General features: G+C 41.4%; 2 protein-coding genes across 3 annotated transcripts in view; one reads left to right on the forward strand and one right to left on the reverse strand.

The window, feature by feature from the left end:
• Positions 1 to 4,432: 4,432 nt before the first annotated feature.
• Positions 4,433 to 9,944, reverse strand: SMIM20 (small integral membrane protein 20). The gene is made up of 3 exons (XM_054633872.2): positions 9,813 to 9,944; positions 6,108 to 6,164; positions 4,433 to 4,872 (listed from the first exon to the last, which is right to left on the reverse strand). Exons 1-3 carry the CDS (start codon positions 9,919 to 9,921, stop codon positions 4,835 to 4,837), a joined length of 204 nt encoding a protein of 67 aa, XP_054489847.1. The 5' UTR covers positions 9,922 to 9,944; the 3' UTR covers positions 4,433 to 4,834.
• Positions 9,945 to 10,416: 472 nt separating this feature from the next.
• The window catches only part of SEL1L3 (SEL1L family member 3), a 33,628-nt gene continuing 24,162 nt past the window's right edge, over positions 10,417 to 19,882 (forward strand). For both annotated transcript variants that reach the window (XM_054632966.2, XM_077177649.1), the window contains exons 1-4: positions 10,417 to 10,553; positions 14,692 to 15,259; positions 16,815 to 16,941; positions 19,720 to 19,841. In XM_054632966.2, the coding sequence (XP_054488941.2) occupies positions 10,497 to 10,553; positions 14,692 to 15,259; positions 16,815 to 16,941; positions 19,720 to 19,841 (874 nt within the window). In that variant the 5' untranslated portion in view covers positions 10,417 to 10,496. The remainder of the gene's footprint in view (positions 10,554 to 14,691; positions 15,260 to 16,814; positions 16,942 to 19,719; positions 19,842 to 19,882) is intronic.

A 19,882-nucleotide genomic window follows, 5' to 3' on the forward strand; every position in this document is an offset into this window, starting at 1 on the left:
GTGTTCCTCATGCTCCCACTCAACTGAATGCTGTCTCCTCTTCATATCCACCCCTCCATTTCCAAGTGCTCCTCTGGGGCTACAGGAGGAACACTGTTCCCAGCAGTATCTCAAGTTTTCTCATCTCCTTTCACTGTGTCCCAATCTCCTCCACTTAGCACCTGTAATGCTTAGAAGGATTACAGTTGTTTTTTTGGCATGCCAAGGTCAAAAGGGAGGACCCATTGTTACAGAAAATAAGGGAAATAGCAACTCAAAATATTGAAAATTGCTGAGTCTCAAAAAATTGCTGAGGTAGCTGGACCACCAAAATAAGCTGACCAATTTTCTGCTTTTTTTGTACATCTGTACAAAACATTCACACTGGGTTGAATTTCAACTCACTCATATTTGCAGTTCTTCCAAAAAATATTAGTATTGTGAAAAACAGATGAGTTTTCTGTTTGCCTCCCAAAATATAAAATTTCTATTCTCATAAGATAGTATTTCAGCAGTATGAAGATCTGGGAAATTTCATTGTTATTTTCTTTCGGAAAAGATTTTTCAAAACATTTTAAATTTCTGGAACCCAAATATCTGATTCTCACACAAATTCAGATCCATTTTTCCTAAACTTGAAGAAAACGTCTCAGACGAGAAATGTTCTCTAGAGCATCAAGAAACCCCACACTTCTGTATTTACCTTCAATTGCAAAGAAGGGGAGCACTACTTATGCTATTTTACAGATGGAACTGAAGCTCAAAGGCTAAATTACTTACCTGCTGCCAGACAAAAGCGTGGTGGAATATGGAACTGACTACAACAGTCCTATTTTCCAAGACAGTGCCTTAAACACTGCACCATTTTTCCTGCAAGGCCCACACTGTCTGCACGATGGAGAGAGAGACCTCGGACCACAGTCCAACCTAAGCTTTGACCTGAACTTTGTGTTTTGCTCTCACCTCTTGCAAATTGTCCACACAGAAAGAGTGTATATCCCACAGTACTTTCTCAGAAGCTGGAGAATAATTTCCTTCCACTAGCAAACATACTTTTTGGGTTGTGTGGCACAACAGAAAAAGCCAATACAGCTTTTCATTTACTGCTGCATCTGCATGTTAACATGAAGGTCAGTAGGAATGTACACAATAGAAAGAAAATGAGTAGTTAATTATTGCTAGACTCCAAGAAGGGAAAACACATGCTTTAATTTGGTTTAGAAAAGAGCAAAACATGAGAACTGCTTCTTCTGGGCTGCTTTTTCATGGGAGGGCATACATAGAGTAAAATTCACAATAACTGGAAGATATTTGATATGCTTTGAGTATCACAGATAAAAAATCCCCTCTCATCATTTATCATAATCTCAATTAATAATTACAATATTCAGCAAGAAAAATCCCACTTGATTTTTTTCAAAATCCCATGGGATTTTTTTTGCTGAATATTATACTCATTTATTGATATTGTTCCTTTTCCCACATGTGTATAATCTGGCAATTTGCCCATATCTTTTGCCATATTTATTCCTTCTCATGTGTTTGTACTTGAGGTTTTCATTGCATCATCAACAATCTGCAGTGCTTCAAAACTAAGCTGTGTTTCGACCAAAATGCTAGATTTGCTCTTTATGGAACAAGTTTTAATAATTTCAAAACATCAGCATGCAACAGGCCAAAACCTAGTACAACCAGTTTCTCTTGGGACGTTAAACCACTGTTTAAAACTTTCCTTCAGTCCTTCAAGGGCTGAAGGTGTATTTGCTGTTCACCATCCAGCTATAATAAATAAGCAAAATGCATTCATGTAACAGGATAGAGATAACTGCTTTAAAAATATTCTAAGGCATTTTTACCAAAACAATCAGAACAACTTGGCCCAAACTAGGAAATTTAGTTGCTCTGCAGAATGCAGGCCTAGTCTCTCCCAATCACCAAATTAATAGTAGTTGGAGGTTATGAAAGTGGTGAAGAGCTCTTACTTCCAGAGCAAGGTAAGAGTCCTGGAGAGCAAAGCTCACTACATTGAACTTCACTGGTACTGGGTACCTGGAAGAAGAGGCTTACGTCAAACATCCGTGAGCAGAACAAAGCATTGTCTCAAAGCCAGCTGCAGGACTAGAACCAAACACAGGAGAATTGGGCAAGTCTCCAGGCAACTGGCACATGCCAGAGCAATCAGAACATTTCAGTGTAAATTCTGGGTAACTATTGCAGTACATACCTTGTTGGTTTCATCCAGACAGAATAGCAAAAATCTGAAAAAGACACTCACTATCCCAATGCTTTAAAGCCATGGTCCATCAGCCCACTTTATTAGGTGGAACATGAGTGGGAAGCAATGCTCATTAATACCAATGTACACCATTTTTAGAGTTTAGATTCACTTCAGTAGTGCTCAACTGATATAAACTGCTGTAAATTCTGTACAAATGGGCAATTACAAAACTTACCAAGCTTTTCTGCACCAGAAGGAATCTGTGAACATGACCAGCATGACCAATGTTTAGTTCTATAAATGCTAAATAACTGAGTTCAGGTACTCAAATATTTTGCAACATTTAGGTAATATGAAGGCAAAATGCTCAGCACCTGCCACCAGCAGCCACTGCTCAGAAGCCATCTAACATTTTTCTAGGCAAGACCAGACTCAGCAAATTGCTCAACTTCACAAAGTAAATGAGTAGCAGAGATTGTCTTATCTCTTAACCCCAAACTAAGTAATTTCACATTCTCTGTCACATCATTTATACTGATGGTTCCACACTACCATGATTTATGATTTCTAAAGCATTTGTGTCACCAAGTGACAGAAGCTGCATAATGGAGAAATCCAGAAATTCCCACATTCTCTGAAAAATCTTTGGTTTGCAGCTTGTCAGTTATAGATGGAGTATCTAAACTATGTTCTATAGATGGAGCATTTCAGCAGTTTTATTTTCATTGAGGAGGTATTGTAGATGAAAGAACTTTGCTGAAATGGTCTGATGCATGAATGTTTTGTTCAAGAAAACCAAAAACCTAAGGCTCCCTCATTTCTGCAGTCTCACTGAAGAAAGGTTTAAATTATAAAAACTTCTTTTTCAGCTCTATTCTTGTTTTCACAGCAAACACTCAATTAGCTTTGTGACAATGTTGTACTGTTCTAGATAATGAAACTTCAAACTGAAAGAGGGTGGGTTTAGATGAGATATGATGACATTGTTCTTTACTGTGAGGGTGATGAGGCACTGGAACAGGTAGCTCTGAGAAGCTGTGGGTGCCTGGAAGTGTTCTAAGCCAAGCTGGATGGGGCCCTGAGCAGTCTGGTCTATTGGAAGGTGTTCCAGCTCATGGCAGCAGGGTTGGAACTGATGCCCCAAGTTTTAGCTTTTGTATTTTCCAGATTCTGTACTGCCTTAGAGTATAACTCAGACTTCATATAAAGTGTTAGCAAGTTCTCTTCACAGTTTAGTTAGGCAAAACAATCCTTTTCCAGCCTGAGAACCAAGGACACTTCAGGCCCAAAAAGTGTAAACAGCAAATTGAAGAAAGCAATCTGGGAGGATGGGACTTCTTAACTGAAACTGTAATTGGACAATTAACCCCAATATGTAAATGGACAAAAACCTATAAAAGTGTGAAAACTCAGACCAGGCATCCATCTTGGGTGGAGGCACAGCCAGGCTCTTGTACTGCCCAAGGTGTATCCTTTGAAGGCCTTTTAATAAATACCTACTTTATTCCTTTAACTCTGTCTAGCCTCTGTTCCAGGTAGCCTCTCAAGGCATCAGAACTAGATGAGCCTTAAGGTGCCTTCCAACCCAAACCAATCTATGATCCCTACACTGAATGGGTACACTCACTCTGGCTCCAAATATCAAGCAAAATGACCTGAGAACCCGAAGGAATCAAACATGGCCACATTTTACCAACAAGCAAACAGAAAATATTCTAATGCTTAGAGTGATAATAGAAGACTAAATAAAAACTAATTCATAGGAGGAGAGGTGTGTCTGAGTGGGAGAGTAATGACAATGACAGGCAGAAATAGAATAGCAAGTAGCAGAACAGCAGTTTGGAAAGTAACACTGTAAAGATGGAGTCTTTCATCTGTTGTCCTAATAACAGTGTGTGATGTCCAAAAAGATGACAAACATCTGCTAACATTAGGAATAACACTCTGCCCATACATTTTTCAACACATACAGCATCCTGCAATGATCTTTAAAATGTTGTGTGTCATAATTCTACTTACTTAACTACAATAATTTTATCCAAGTTGAGTCTGTTTTGCCTACAAAAGTAACTGAGAAATCTCCTTGTGTTTATCCAGATCCACGAGCTCTGTTACTCTCTTTACTCCCCTTGTCCACTGGAGGAGCAGGAGTAAGAATGGCCAGGGGGACACACCTGACAGGCAACCAAGGCACTTTCCACACACACTTGCAAAACAATGAAAAAAAAGTACAAATTGGTTTAAATTTTTTAATGTACAAATTTACATTCACCATGTTGTAACTTTCAAACTAGGGAGGAAATTGCAGCAGTCTGCATGATTTATTCTATCCATAATTTACAAGTGTACAGATTAGAAGAAAATCCTTTTTCCTTTTCTCAAGGAAATAAGTATTTCATGTCTATACTCAATAATCATTCAGCTTTCTAACAGGCTGTGAGCTATACACCAGCATTCTCTCTCAAAACTAGCATGTTTTTATCTCTTGGGATTCCAACCAGCAGCCTTTGTTGCTCCTCATGTGCCCACACAGCATATTCAGAATTCTGCTCCAGTGACACCTAAAGACACACTTCAGTGAAAGAAGCAGCAGCTGAAGACATCCATCTTCAGTTCTGCAATCCACCCAGCTGCCAATTACTTTCTTCCAAATGGATCCGACCACACTTTTAACCCTACAAATCAAACATCAGAATAGCAGCAGTTGATAATTTAGACTGTTGGAGAAAAAAACAAACAGGTCTGCTACTCCAGCTTTGTGTATTTTAAACAATGAAAGAAGACAACAATTTCCGCACTGAATTTGCACCTCTGCTTAAACTTGCAAAAATATACAGAATAACAACCTCATCTTGATCTTACACTTCAGATAATGGAAAAATCTATGACATTCATAGGCAAGGTGTTCTAAAATTGCTGGATCATTTAGAATTGCACCTTACACTTAAATTTGTCTAGGTTTCCTTTTCAACTAATGGATTTCGCAACTCATCAGCAGCTAAATTCAGATTAAAAGGAGAACTTACACAAAGAAGAACTGGTCATTAAGTACCTGCATCTTGGATAAATGAGCCAGTCCAGTCCTCTTGAACGTTTAGTAAAAAAGACAGGTTTACAAGACCTCTATTTCACAATACCCTTCCTACTCCTCTTCAGCATTTTCTCCACTTCCCTGGAAAGCAAGTCCTGCAGTAATGATCTAAACAATGCATGTAATAAGGTCATGGCTTTAATCCTGGTTGATTTTCACCTGCTGCTGACGTTAGGCTTTTTCAAAAACAAAAATACCCTTTAACATATTTCAGATATTACATGTTTCATCAAGACAGGCACTCTCACATCTTTAATCAAGAAATGCCAGCCTTGATTTAACACTCCATTTAACATTATAAAAAAATGAACTATCAAGGCTAGTCTGCTATACTTGAATTTTACTTCCCTCACATGCTTTTCTAAGCCTTCCACTGTCAGCAGCAAGGATCCAAAAGCTATTAGCACTGCATTCCAAATTTTCCTTCACATGTAGTGGACTTCTGCATGGCCCATCCATCCATGAAGCCAGAAGGCACTGCCGAAGTGCTGATGAACTGTGTTTCAGCTCAGCCTATCCATGGTTCTTGCTCACTCTGAGCTGGTTCAGAAGTGGAAACTGGCCTCTATTTAACAAAGTGTGAAGACAACAGAAATTCTGCAACTTATTTGGCCAGTTAAGTCACTTTAAGGTGAGTTTCATTAAAACCATAATTTTTCAGTGAGGAATTAGCCTGAAAAAATAATTTAATAGCAAGTTTATTAAATATGCTTTCACTGAATGTATTCTTCACTGTATTATTTAAATCCATATAATACTGAGGCGTTACTTCAAGAGAATCTTTAAAACAATTGATGCAAACACATAAACCAAGTGTACCTGCAGGCTGAATATCCTCTTGAACAATACCAGCTCGGTTTATTGACTGCTCATTCTCTGGAAAACAGAACAGAAAGGACACTACTAAAAAAAAGAAAATACCAGATAACTTGATTGCACCCAATAAAATAATCTTGAAAATTTTATTAATTTGAGATGCTTCACAGTAAAATTTGGTTAAGTATCTACCTACAAAATGCAAATGTAGTCTTCCTACTTCACTGAGAAATCAACAGCTAGTCTGTTTTGAGAGATTACAAACAACAAGATAATCATCCTCAAACAATGCCTTATACTGTTTAATAAAGATGCCAAAACACCTGCCATGGTCCCAGCACTTAAGGAATGACCAGTACTTTTAAAAGCTCATTCATATGCTCAACATAAAACTAGTCAAAGTATTTTTTTTTCTTTTGGGCAACTCCTTTTTTCAAGACCTGAAAGATCTTGCAAACAGATTTCATGACGGTACCTACAAAATTACTGCTTGTAAACTTTGTGAAATTCAGCATCTGAGGGATATTTTCCCATACACTGGGCCTGTCTCAGGCTTTTCTTTTTTCTTTGAATGATTCAACCACTTCCACATAGAGAAATGGAGAAAACTACACTACTTCCCTTACTAAATGCCCCTCCTTTTTTTCTAATTCCAGTCATGCATTTCACCACCACATTGCTACTCTGAAGTAGGAAGTCAAAGCTCAGGTGGATTCACCTTTTGCCCCCACCACTGAACTTTTGGAGGCCTTTAAACCTGCAGGGTGCACATTCCCAAAGGAAGCTCAGAAATAAGCTCACCTTAAAACTGGTATTTTTCATTATCCTACCCCACTGGGAATGCACTGGCACCACATGTTATTAGGCTGTCTAGGTACAAGCCTAATGCTACTGGAGACTTGCAGTGTATCACAGTAATTGATTCTCCCTGCAAGGGGACAGGCAGTAGAGGCACATCCAGGTTCTCCAATTCTGTTCACTGAGCATGGTAATTCCATTTCATCCTTTTTAGCAGACAAAATCACAGGGACTTGTCTAATTTCAAAAGAAAAGGCACAAAATCCAGAAGGGGAGAACAGAATAGATTAGGGCAACAAAGGAGACTTCCTGTAGGACATGAAGGAAAAGGATATTCAGTCTTGAGTAGAAACTTGGATTAGAAGAGAGGCAGGAAAAACAGGAACCAATCTGAGAGTTCTGGGGACACACTTGGGTTGAACAGCAGGAGCTGTTAACTGGTCAGGCAAAGAAACCTGTGCAAAAGCTTAAGAGATGATAAATACACAGACAGGACACAGAACAGTCAACAGGAACACAGCTGGGCCTGCAAACAACTTGGAAGACAGGTAAGCCAGAAAAGAGCAACAAGGAAGATTCAGTCTTGGTGACAGGAGAGCCACCTCCCAGGATGGGGAAGAAACAGTCTCACAATTCAGAAAATCAGGCAACCTGTGAAAATATCACAAAGAGCAGCTCTCAAGCCACTGTTTTAGTTAATCCATGTGGAAAAGGCCTGTGCTGACAGCCTCAAAGTTTCATCATTGCCACTAAACTGCAGTCATTTTTAAAACTAGATACAGGCAAGAAAATATTAGAAACAGCAAAGCCAAAAAACTGAAGTACTAAAACCCTACAGAATTATAACATTTCTGTATAAAATTAGGTCAAACTCCTTTGTGCATAATTTACGGTTCATATCAACAATTTGATTATATACAGTTTTTCCAAGTAGCTCTCATCTTGTTTGTTAAACTGCTAGGAACTTCTCTGAAGATGTTTTGAGAATTGTGCAGTAAAGTCTTCTTCCAGAACGTTAATGTACTTCACTTGTATAGAATTTGGGAGATACACGAGAAAAACAAGAGTGAAGAAAGAAAAGACAGCACTTCATGTTTACATAGTTCAATGTCACTCCAGGTAACTAATATTCATTCTTGCCTTTTGCATGATTATTCTGTGATGCTAATCAGAACACCTAACTTTTGGGACACAGCATCCCCAAACACAGAAATACTGAGCATTTTCCCAGAGCTCAAGCCAACAGAGGGCGGGAGCTTCTATGGAAGTTGTCATACAGCCGGCTGTACTCAGAAAATCCTCTGTACTCCAAAGGTTAAATACTTGGGTTCAAACACCACAACTGTGATAGTTCACAATCTTGCCTCAAGTATTGTGATAACAAATGCTTGTGCCTCTCATACTGCAGTGATGATCAAGAAAAGCTCCTTAGAAATGAATAAAGGTGATATCAGATGGAGATTCAGCACCAGGCAGTAAGTTTAGAATCAGGTATCAAATCATAGGTTTGTGCACTTGCTAACTGTGCATCAATTCAATAATTCTATGTCCTAAATAGAAATTAAAAATCCCTAAACTGATTGAAAACATCTACTCACATAATTCATAAGTACAAAGAAAGACATAGCTCCACTAGTTCTGTCCTTTGCTTACTGCCAAGACACATTTCAAATATAGTATTTTTGGAAAGTATAGCATAAGCAAAAAAGATTTAGTAATAATGTTTTCAAAGGAAACACGGAGTAGGAAACATAATTGTAGGAAGTTTCACAAACATAGTATCCTTGAATAAAAACTTGCTTGTAAGTTAAATTTTCCTTGACCTTTGATGCCAGGCCAAAGCCTCTCCAATAAAACCATTAGGTTTGTTATCCTTTTTTCTTTTTCCTTCCTAGAAATCTTCAGTTGTCTTGGCAGATTAACCACACATATCTTCACAGTATTGGCTTGCTTAGTCTCATAAAAATTCAAGTGGGGGTGCAAGGCTGGTTTTACCAGCACTTTCCCCCCATTTCCTTCAGCACCATCTCACAGAAGTTGAGGAGGAGTAATGGGTGCTCCCTATAGAGCACCAGCCTGGAGCTGCTGAGGCTTCACACCTGGAGCTGCAGCTGCCTTCGGGGCTTGGCAGGTTTTCCTGGCAGGAAAGTGGGATTTTCCTCAGGAATCAGTTTCAGAGACTCTGCAGACTGAGACCAGTTCTAGCAAATCATCACAACTGGCTGCCAAGTTTTAAGTTAGATTTTCAAATGCAGCTGGAAAACGGAACTCGAACAGCTCATAGAATCATTGAACAGTCTGGGATGAAAGGGACCTTTAAAGGTCATCTAGGCCACCTCTCCTCACTGAGCTGGGATATCTTCAGCTAGATCAAGTTGCTTAGAGCCCTGTCCAACCTGATCTTGAATGTTTCCAGGGATGGGACACCCACCACTCCTCTGGGCAATCTGTTCTAGTGGTTCATCACCACCATCATAAATGTATTCCTTCTATTTACTCTGTTTAGTTCAAAACCATTACCTCTAGTCCTATTGCAACAGGGCCTACTAAAAAGCCTACCCCAACTTTCTTACAAGCTCTCTTCAAGTGTTCTACAAGGTTTTTCTGAAGCCTTCTCTTCTCCAGGCTGAAGAAGCCCAACTCTCTCAGCCTTTCTGCATGGGAGAGGCTCCATCTCTCTGATCTCAATTTCTTCAACTGCGTCTCAATCCTCTAAGGAGCAGCTGAAGGATGTTCGTGCTGGCCAATAATTTGAAATAAGAGCAACGGCGAGCTGTATTATTTTAGTTTTCAGGTGTCTCCTAGACGAGCCCCTGGGGAGTCACTCGCCGAGCAGCAGCCCCGCATTCCCCCAAGGCCGGGCACAGACCGGGCCATGGCCCAGCCAGCTCCCCCCGCGCACGGACTCACTGTACTCCTCCGGCAGCAGCAGCGGCCGGAAATAAATGGGGTAGAAGGCGGCTCCCACCATGGCCACGAAGGCGCCGAAGATGCCGATCGTGCGGGACAGCGCGGCCATGGCCGGGCGGACGCGGCGCGGGGCCTGCGCGGGGCCTTCCGGGGCACGGCCCGGCCCGCCGGGAGGGCGCCCCCGCGCGGCCGGCGGGGCGCAGCGCGGGCACGGGGCCGGTGCGGTCGGGCTGCCAGCCCGGCCCGGGCAGCCCGAGACGATGCGCCCCAGTCCCGCCGCCCCGCCCTAAAGCGCCTCGCCCGGCAGCGGGAGCTATCCCGGCCCGGGACCGCGCCGGCAGCGCAGCGCCGAGGCGGGAGAGCGGGAGCCGCCGCGGAGCCGCCAAGGGAGTGGGCGGGCACGGCCCTGCACGGGGATCCCTCCCGGGCCGCCGCCCGGCGCCTACTGTACGGAGCTCCCAGAAGCCGCCAAGGAGCTGCGCAGCACGGCCGGGGCTTGGCGTCTTCTGGCCCAGCCCCTCCGCACCTGCGGCGGCGGAGCGGGGCCCTGCCCTGCCCTGCCCTGCCCTGCCCGGGCGGCGGCCCCTCCTCCAGGAAGCCGGATCTGCCGCATCCTTGTCGCCGGGCCGGCCGCGCAGTCCCTGCCGCGCTGGGCACCGCCGCAGCAGCAGCAGCAGCAGCAGCATGCGGCCCCCGGCCGAGCCCCGCCGCCCCCCTCCGCTGCTCCTCGTCCTCCTCACGGTGAGTGCCGCCGGCCCCGCACCTGCCCCCGCGGACCCAGCCCGGGCAGGGCCGGCCCGTGCGGGGCCGCGGGTCGTTCCCGCAAGGCGGAGGGAGCCCAGCCCGGGTCCGGCGGGGCTCGGGGGCTCGGGCCGGGGCTGCCCCTCGGAGCCAGCCCCGGCTGTCCGGCCTGGCTCCGCGCCCCCTGCCAGCCCCGCGGTTACTGGGGCCTGGCTTACTGAGCTGGGGACGCCGAGCCGTCACAGCCAAGCGTTGGGATTTCTGCCCTGGCTGACGATAAACTTCTAGAGTGGGAAAAATGGGGAGGCCTTTGACATCTGCGTACAGATGAACGACTAAACATAGTGCTGCACTGGCTTATGGAAATAAGTGTGGTTTAGAGCCAGTTACTAAACTACTTTTTCATCTTTTCTGTTGCTAAACGTAAGTTCTGGTCAAAGTGTTTGTGTGCCTGTACCATGTTGGTGCTGATGGAGAGCAGCAGATTAACACCCTTTTTTGTCATGTCTTCTTTTCACACATCGTAAAATGTAGCATGACGTGTTGGACATTTGCAGGTGAAGAACTGCAGTTATCTTCAGGTTTTGTGCAAACAGATGCAGGTTTCATAGAGTTTTGTGGAATTTCTGCAGAGCTGAACTCATGGAGGGTCCTGTTGAGACCTCCAGCAAATGAAAGAATACTTGCTCAATCATTTCTGTATTATTACACTACTGAAAATGTTCTGTTTCCTAATGCTTGCAGTATTTGCCTCCCACATTGATTTTTATCCCAAGATCTGATGGGATGACTTGGGCTTATTCATTCAGATTCAGCAGGATTTAAGAAAAGGAAAAAAAAACCAAAAACATTTACAGCTTTAATGGCTAAGTTACCCTCCACAACAAAACCTTTATGTCTGTCTTGTTGAACTTTGCCTGGTTCATGATAATATTTTGAATCAGCATAGTTGGCCTCTTTAGCATGCTGGAAAACTTTTATATTTAAGTCTCATAATCACACTCAATGTGTAATCTTTTCATTTTTGTTCTTTCTCAGAGGTGATGCACATTTACCTCTGCCTTGTCTGATATCACAGGAAGGGAAGAGGCTTCCTCACCAAGCAGGAACATTGAGATGATACACACTCTGTGCACTGTGTAGTGGTAACAGAGACTTGGCCATGGTCTGGAGGTGTATGGTCTGCAGTCTCTGCCAGGTCTCCATCATATGGGGTTGCTCAGGGTTCTTTGCTCCATGCTGTTTACTGGATGAGCCTCCAGAAGGGTTAGTTAGGTGGAGTGTAACAGCAGACTCAAATACACTTCATGCATTTTGGCAGCACGGGCCTCAAGTAATACCCAGGGCCCAAAGAATACAAAGTAAAATGGGGAGCCATTTAGCAGATTGGGCACTACAGGAAAGGCACTAGATCAGCAGAGCTGAAGCTAAACTTAGGCATCAGCAATTGTGTTGCATTGTGCTTAAGTGCTCTAGGAACATCATAGAAACTGTTCTGCAAAGACCTGGCTTTGGGTTTGAAAGCTTACTGCTTTGGGATCCCCCACCACAAAATTTCTGCCATTCACTGGAATTCAGATGGACATATTCATACACTGCTGCATCTTTGTTAATGAACTGTGCCAGACCCAAGCTGTCCTTGCTGGAGTCTAGTTCCCATTGCTCTGTACTGGATAACCACTGAGAAAACTGAGAGCTGGCTGTGTGTGTTTTGACAGTAAGTGTGTGTGATAAGCACACATTAGCACCCCCATGCTTTTTAGTATCTACCTGGTAGACTTTTGCATCTTGTGATAATGACATGGCATTGTGTTCATAGTATATTACCATCTTCCTCATGACACAGCACCCTTATCACAAAGATTAAGCTACTTACAAGTACTCTTTATTGTAAGATCAAGAAATATTAATTAAAACCATCAAATACAAGAGGTTTAGGATAATTTGTTGCTGCGGCTATGAGCTTTTAATACTTTTAAACCAAAGAAGAATTGTGTTGGAAATGTAAAAGAATAGTATCTTTTGTGAAGTGAAGCTCTGAAAGGTACTCAAATTAGTATTAAAATGAAGGCTCTCTCCTCAACTTTTGTCTTAGTATTTGTGTACATGTGTTATTCCAGCATATGATAGACACCATACCATGTGTTCCAATGGACACCAACCTCCTATTGCTATTCCTTTTTTAGCCCCTTCAGTTTGCATAGTTTTTACAATATAAAATCACAGAATATTCTGAATTGGAAGGGACCCACAAGGATCATTGAGGCCAACTCTTTAAGTGAGTGGCCCATAAAGGGATCAAACGCACAACCTTGGCATTATTAGCACGGTACTCTAACCAATATGCATTTTGTGGAGTGGGAGATAAGGCAGAGAGGAAGGCTGTCACTCTGATGAGATGGTATTTTGGCTTTCTACAATAGGCAGAGTTGCATAGTGTTCTGTGGGTTTTTAGCATTTTATTTGTTTGAGGTCTGTATCTTGGGGCTTGCATGTGTTTATCACTGTTCAACATCACTGCACACCTCACTTGCAGTGTCTCTTGTCGAATTCAAGAAGATAAAGAGCATTTGATTGCAAGTATGGAAAGTGGTTTAAGTGACAAGTTCCCTAGGAACACTAAATAAAGTGATCTAGAGCTACCCATCTGCTCACAATGGTATCTAGCTTTTTTGTCCAAAAGTTCCCTCATTCAGATATGTCTTCCAGTGTCTGATCTTAATAAAGTCAAGGTCTTGAAGTAAACAGCACCTCTATGCATAGTTGTGTTCCACCAACAAACCTTGAGCTCTTTTGCACCTCTAAGGAGGCAGGGAACTGGGGAAAAATACCATTTGATCACACAGGTGATCAAAAAGTCCAAAAATCCTCATCTGTAGGAGCAAGGAGGTAGTATAGGACTGAGTTCTGACTTTTCCTAATATTTACACCTTCACAGGTCTTACTGGCTTGATGTTTTTTTCAGTGTAGCTCTCAAGGAGTGTCAACATATTCTCAAGAAATAAGAAGCAAAATAGTTTATCATTAGGGACTTTTACTGATCCCCAAAATATTGGATTGTGGGCAAGGTCTAGTCCTCCAGGTGCACAACACATAATTTCTATCATTAGAAATGTACTAATGACTAGGCCAAACCCTTTAAATATTTTGAAAAACACAGTGAAAAAGGCATCAATCTAAGATAGGTATCCAAGATAAATTTTATTTTAATTTGTTTAATCTTAGCAAAGTTAAAAGTTGCCCAAGACAGATTTCATTTTGAGCAATCTTAATGACCATCTTCCCTGGTAATCCTAAGTGACAATTGTGAATATTTAGACAGACCAGGGGGCATGGTGGAACTGCTGTGCTGGTGGCTTGCCCTCAGAGCTCAGTAATCCCCAGTATCCTTGGCAGTGCATCAAGCTGGATGCTGGCTGCTAGGCAGAAAGAAAAGAAGCTGTTTGAAGCTTTAGAGACAAGAACTTCAGCACAGGGGATAATCCTGTTGTATGTCCAGGCACTCACTCTCCAACTTATATAATGTGGAGAGCTGAGCAAATTCAGCCTGCTGGTCTTGCTGCTCAGATTTCCAAGTCCATCTTCACAATAGAAACATGTCAAAAATGAAACACTTCATGAATATTAATTCATTCTCAGGAAGCCTTTGTTGTTATTTTATCCTTCAGGGACCTTCATGACAAGTAACAAAATTAGCTAACTTTTTTTAGAAGAAGCAGAAACATCAGGCTGTAGCAATCCTAGCAAACAATGATACATAATGAGTGTATGCCTGTACATTTTTGTGCAAACTCCTTAGGCCTGATCCTAGGAGCATGTTTAAATAACGTGACGTCTAAGTCGCTATCTTAGACCAGATTCCACTTGCATGAGGGCTGCAGGATACACCCTGTAAATACAGTTTGTTTGTGGAAGCATGTGTAACTTTGAGAACTTGACGTAGGGACGTTGATGCCATTAAAGTCTTGATGGTGGCTCTCCAGTAATCTGTGTCTACTTGCTGGGAAAAGGAATCTCATCTTTTGAAGTAAACGTGTGGTATATACATGCCTGTGCAGTGTTCTGTTATTATCGTGAGTGTATGAATAATCACATAGATTCTCTGGTTAACATATTTGTGTTTTGGGTTTTCTTCCAGAACTTTGTGCTGTCCTTTGGAAAGGAGACATTACAGACAACAGCAGTTACTCCACAGTTTCAGAAGAATATGGATTATGTAGATTTTATCTATTTAAACATTTTAGAAAAGAAAGTTCTTAACAATTCTGAGGTTTCAGTTCAGTATTTATGTTCTAAGCCTTGTATTGTCAGTTTAGAAGCAGTAGCTTCCTCTGAGTTCAGGACTGGTGTACCAGTGTATAGAAGGAGATGGAAGGATGAGAAGAACCTTTATGTTAGCAGAACTCGACAAGTACACTTGAAATTTCCAAGCATCATGGTTTACAGAGATGATTATATCATCAGAAACTCAATAATAGTGCACAGTGTGATACTGTATGCATGGATTAGTCACAGATCAGCTAGCAACTATGGTGATGAGCAGAATGAAGACTACCAGGCTGCAGTTGCCAAGAATTACACATTTTTAGAAGCAGTTCCACCCTTTGAACGGCCATATAAGGACCACAAAGTTTGTCTTCAGTGGGGTGCCGACTATTTGTGGATGCTCCAGGCCAATAGGATACCTCAGTGCCCTCATGAAACTGGTAGGTGCAATGTTACTTTTTTTTCCCCAAGGAAACATATCTGGTAAGCTGTTAAAAAGTGCCTACTGTTAGTAAATAGTAAATATTACATACAGTGGTTTACTTGGGAAGCATTGTTGAGCATGTAATCTCCATAACTGTAAGGTTAGAGTTGCAAGTTGCTGAAGCCATCCTGCTTTTTGGATTGTTTCATCACAGCCAGCCTGGAGGTTGGTAGCAGCCTGGCCTCCTATTTTCTAAGCATTTTCAAACAATTTTAGTCAAAACCCACCAGTTAGTCAACATCATTCCTTTATCTTCAGAGAGAGTTGTTCAGTCCCTTACTGCATTAATTCAGAATCAGTTCTGCAGTTCATGCACACATAATTTTCACACAAATAGTTTCCCTCTGCTTAAAGTGATGGCCTCACACTCAGAAACATATTTTCAAGTCTTTGTAGTGAGCTAAGCTTTACAGCACCTCTTTTTTTTTCCCCAGAACCATTATGAACAAGCATTTTAAGAAAAATTAGTAGTTTTAAATAAAAACTTGTGTCTTGCCAACAGTACATATTACAGAAACAGCTTTGCTTTCTAGATTTTTTGAGTTCTTTTTTTTTTCTGCCTCCCTATCTCTAGCTTTGCACTTGCTGACAATTCTTTTGGTCTCAGTGCATGCTCAAAGCAGAACCTAGAAGGAAAAAGAACATTTGTTTCTAAATGGTTCTCTCCCAGAAAATCCCATAATGGTATTTGTGTCATTTATTCTCACTACACTGGCATGTAAGTGCTCTGAAGAAGAACAGGGAACATCTTGCTTCCTTTAAGGGCTTTTTAAAATACTTGTTGGAGATAGCCTGTGATATCTGACAACACTGTGAAATATCTTATTGTCTGTATTATCTATTTCTATTACAGATTAAATCAGTTTAATAGACAATAGGAGGAAATAATATTGAAATTTTGTTTCTTAAAATAATATTGTAACAATTTCTCAGGGTTTGGTTTATTTGATTGTTTTCTTGGTGGTTTTTTGTCTGTTTTTTGGGTTTCTCTAGGCAAGCTGATGATATATCATGACCTTGAAAATTTTTCTCCTGTTTCTTAGAAAGGGCAGCTTTAGCAGTTTTGTTACAGGATTATCCATATCAGTTAAGAACAGAATTGTTATCTATGCATACATATAATATAGAGAGGCACAAATGGAGAGCAATTCCAAGAGATGTGGAGAAATGTCACTTAGGCATAACAAGAGATAGGATGAGATTTAAGTGAATAACATTAAGTAGGACTTCTTGTTTACTAACTGGTTCTTTAAGTATCTTAAATAAGTCTGTTCTTTCCCTGCTTCTAATTCCATCTGGAGACAGGCTAAGTTTCACTTTTCATGGGTTATTTTGTCCAAGACTGTAATGTATTTTACAGCAGCAAGTGAATTTGTGTCTAAGGACTTACTGAGAGTTTATGTTAACTTTGAATCTGTTGTGTGATTTAAATGTTTGACTGTAGGAATGTGAGCTAATTAATTAGTTTCTATGTTTTCTGTCTGTCAGATTAAAAAGACTGTATTTTGCAGATGGTGTCCAGGTTCTCGAATTTATATATGCTTCCAGTGGGGAAAAAACAGGAATTGTGAAGAAATTTGAACAGTTTGAAAACAGAGAACTTGAGACAGTCAGACAACATCAGATTGATTATCCCATGTAAGTATAGGCGAGTAACTGAACGGGGCTGTATTTGGTTTTTGAAGGCTATAGAGCTACTTAAACTCTTGGACTTTACCACAAATTAAAGGGATACTTCCTACTAATTTCAGAAAAGATGCAAAAGGAGCCTAGTTAGCAGTTCCTTCTGATTACAGTTCTGGACAGGCTTAAGCTGAAGCTCAGGAAGATACTTACAGTATGTGTTAGTGCAGTGCTGTGCCACTGAAGGTGTAACTGAATTAGGTTCAGTTAGGAGGGTGAGTTGGCTGTTACCTGCTGTCATGATCAGACTGCTGTCTCATGACTAACTAGCCTGGGGTTTTCTGCATTACAAACAGATCTGCATTTCTAACATTGTTTGCAGACCAAGACCAGAGTAGAATTTCTTGCAAGGGCAAGCAGCATGAAGCAGCTTTATCCCTATAAATTCCCACTCTAGTTTATTTTGCACCTGACAAGCAACCTGATAGAATCCTGTGCCTAGATAAGTCTTCCAGCTTGAGCTCACTCCATTTCCTTCTACCATTGCTGTGTAATCTTTCCTATTTTGACAGGAGTACAACTCCTTAGCCCCTGCACACTATTCAGTTACAGAGGAATCACTCTTGTAAGGTCATCTTGCTCTGCTCTGGTCCCCCTTCCCAAAACTGTCACAACTCTCCAGTTACATTTTGCAACTTCAGGGGAAAAGAGATACATAAATATACCTCCCTTCCACCAGATGCTCTCACCCTGGCAACATTATTACAGAAGTAGGAAATAATTACAGGAGCTGGAACTTGCCTGCTGGTTTGTATTTGGCCTATGGCCTCAAGAAGAGTGCCAAGATGGCTTGCCAGAGGGCACAGGTTGCATGATAATTCCTAGCTCTCAAACCATAACTGAAGCCATAAATACAGAGCAATTTTTAGCTCCTGGTCTCTTCTGGATGAGTGACAGCCTGCTGCTCTTTGCCCACCAACACAGTTGCATTCTGCTTCTGGTACGGAGGCACTTAAGCTCTGGTGTAGAGTAAATGGCATCAATTTATGCATCTTTTTATCTGCTCCACATAGTTCTTGCCTTCAAGTGATGTCTTCAGTGTGTTAAGTGTTGTGGTTGTGTGACAGCCTGGGGTAGTTCTGTTAGGAAGAGAGTTCTTCTCTTCAGTTCTTTTTCAGTTCTGTGTATGTGAGCAGTGGTTCCCCACTGTACAAAAGGTTAACAGAAGTAGAGGAATCTAACTGAGATACTTGTTTGGCTTCAGTCAGGGATTTGTAAAGAAAGAGAGCCCGAGATACATAATTTTTGTTTGAGCCTGCAGCAAGGACAAGCTGGGACTGTAAGGGACTGCTCATGTTGTTTGGCATTCTGCAGCAATGGGGATATGAAATGAGTCAGCATTGTCCCAAACTCTGTCCCAAGAAATGTGTCCAGAACAAACACAGTCTCAGACTGGCAATCAAGGATTAAATGGAGACTGAGGCATTTGAGTTTGCTGTATTGGCAGAGATGAAAGTTGAAAAGAGCAATATATAAGCATGAACACACGAGCAGTATTTCTAGAAGCACAGTGTTTGCCTGTAGGTCCTAGCAATCAATATACAAGTGATTGTCATTTACAAACCCTTCTAACTCACCCATGTAGCATCTCTGGAGAAAATGGTGTTGTTAGGTGTTTAAGGCATAGTTTCCATTAGGAAAAACTTAATCACCCTTGCATTTTTTTTTAGAGCAAGGAGAGCAGGTGTTAAGCTTTCAGACCTACAGTGGTTTAACTTAGGAAAAGCTACAAGGTACTCGTGTTAAGCAATTTTTTGAGAGAGAAGCAAGGCAAGCTGACCCAATCTTAAAGTATTATAAACAAATATTGGCCATTTTTATTAATTACAGAAATGCAAAAAATTACTATCTCTTTCTAAAAGTCATTTAGAAAAGTGAACTATTTCATCGGATATAATAATAATTACAGTGCTTTGCTGAATTATACACTGGAGGTACAATTTTCAAAGTCATTCAGCATTGACCTAACTGCTGTGGCAATGTTACAGAAATAAGTGTGATCAAATTTCTGTTAAGAGCACAGAAGCAGATTTAGTCTGGCTCAGAGGAACTCCTTAAAATTAGATATTGTGGTATATATTCTGCTTTTAGTGCCTCAGCCAGGTTTGAACAGAAATTTCTAAGTACATAGTGCTGTTGGTGTTTGGTTTTTTACTTAGCACTGTTCCATAGTTTGCAGAGGCTCCACCTTTATTCATCCTGTGGTACTTCTGTGACAGCTATTCATACCTATCTGTACTGTCCAGAGGATGCACTCATTTTTAACTGCTTCTCCCAAGCATATTTTCACAGTTCACTTTTAGTACAGAAGACAGAGCTTATAGTTTTTACTGGCTTCCACAGTCAAGATGCATCTGGGGGTTTGGTACTGGAGTCTGTGTGGGGGAGGTTGGCTCCAGTTTGTCTTGGTTGTGTTCTCAGTGTGTTCCTTGGCGGTGTAGGATCTGGAAGTAGCTCTGACCTGGCATTCTGGAATTGATTCAGATAGCACTTCCTTACTCTCTTCTCCTGTTTGTTACCACAAAAGTCCATGGTTAGAGATCAAAGATCCAAAAGTCTTAAGTGTGGTTTTTCTGAAGATTTTTACTGTAGAGGATTTTACAGTGTTCTATTTTATTCTGAAGATTACATGTGTGACACAGGTCTGCTAAATTAAAGTGAAATGCATGCTTTTCAAATTATATAGCGAGCTTTGTCATCAGGAGTGGATTTTGTTTGTTTTTGCTCATACAGGTTCACCATTTCAATCTGGCTATACCTACTCCATCACTGTGAAAAGGATCTGTGTGGTATACTCTATTTTATTGATTCAAAAGAAATGTATGGTACTCCTGCTGTATTTCTAAATGAGGAAGGTAAGGGATATTATTAATGGCTTTCAGAAGAGGTCTAATAC

Source organism: Agelaius phoeniceus, chromosome 4, assembly GCF_051311805.1.
Source record: "Agelaius phoeniceus isolate bAgePho1 chromosome 4, bAgePho1.hap1, whole genome shotgun sequence".
NCBI classification, from domain to species: Eukaryota; Metazoa; Chordata; class Aves; order Passeriformes; family Icteridae; genus Agelaius; species Agelaius phoeniceus.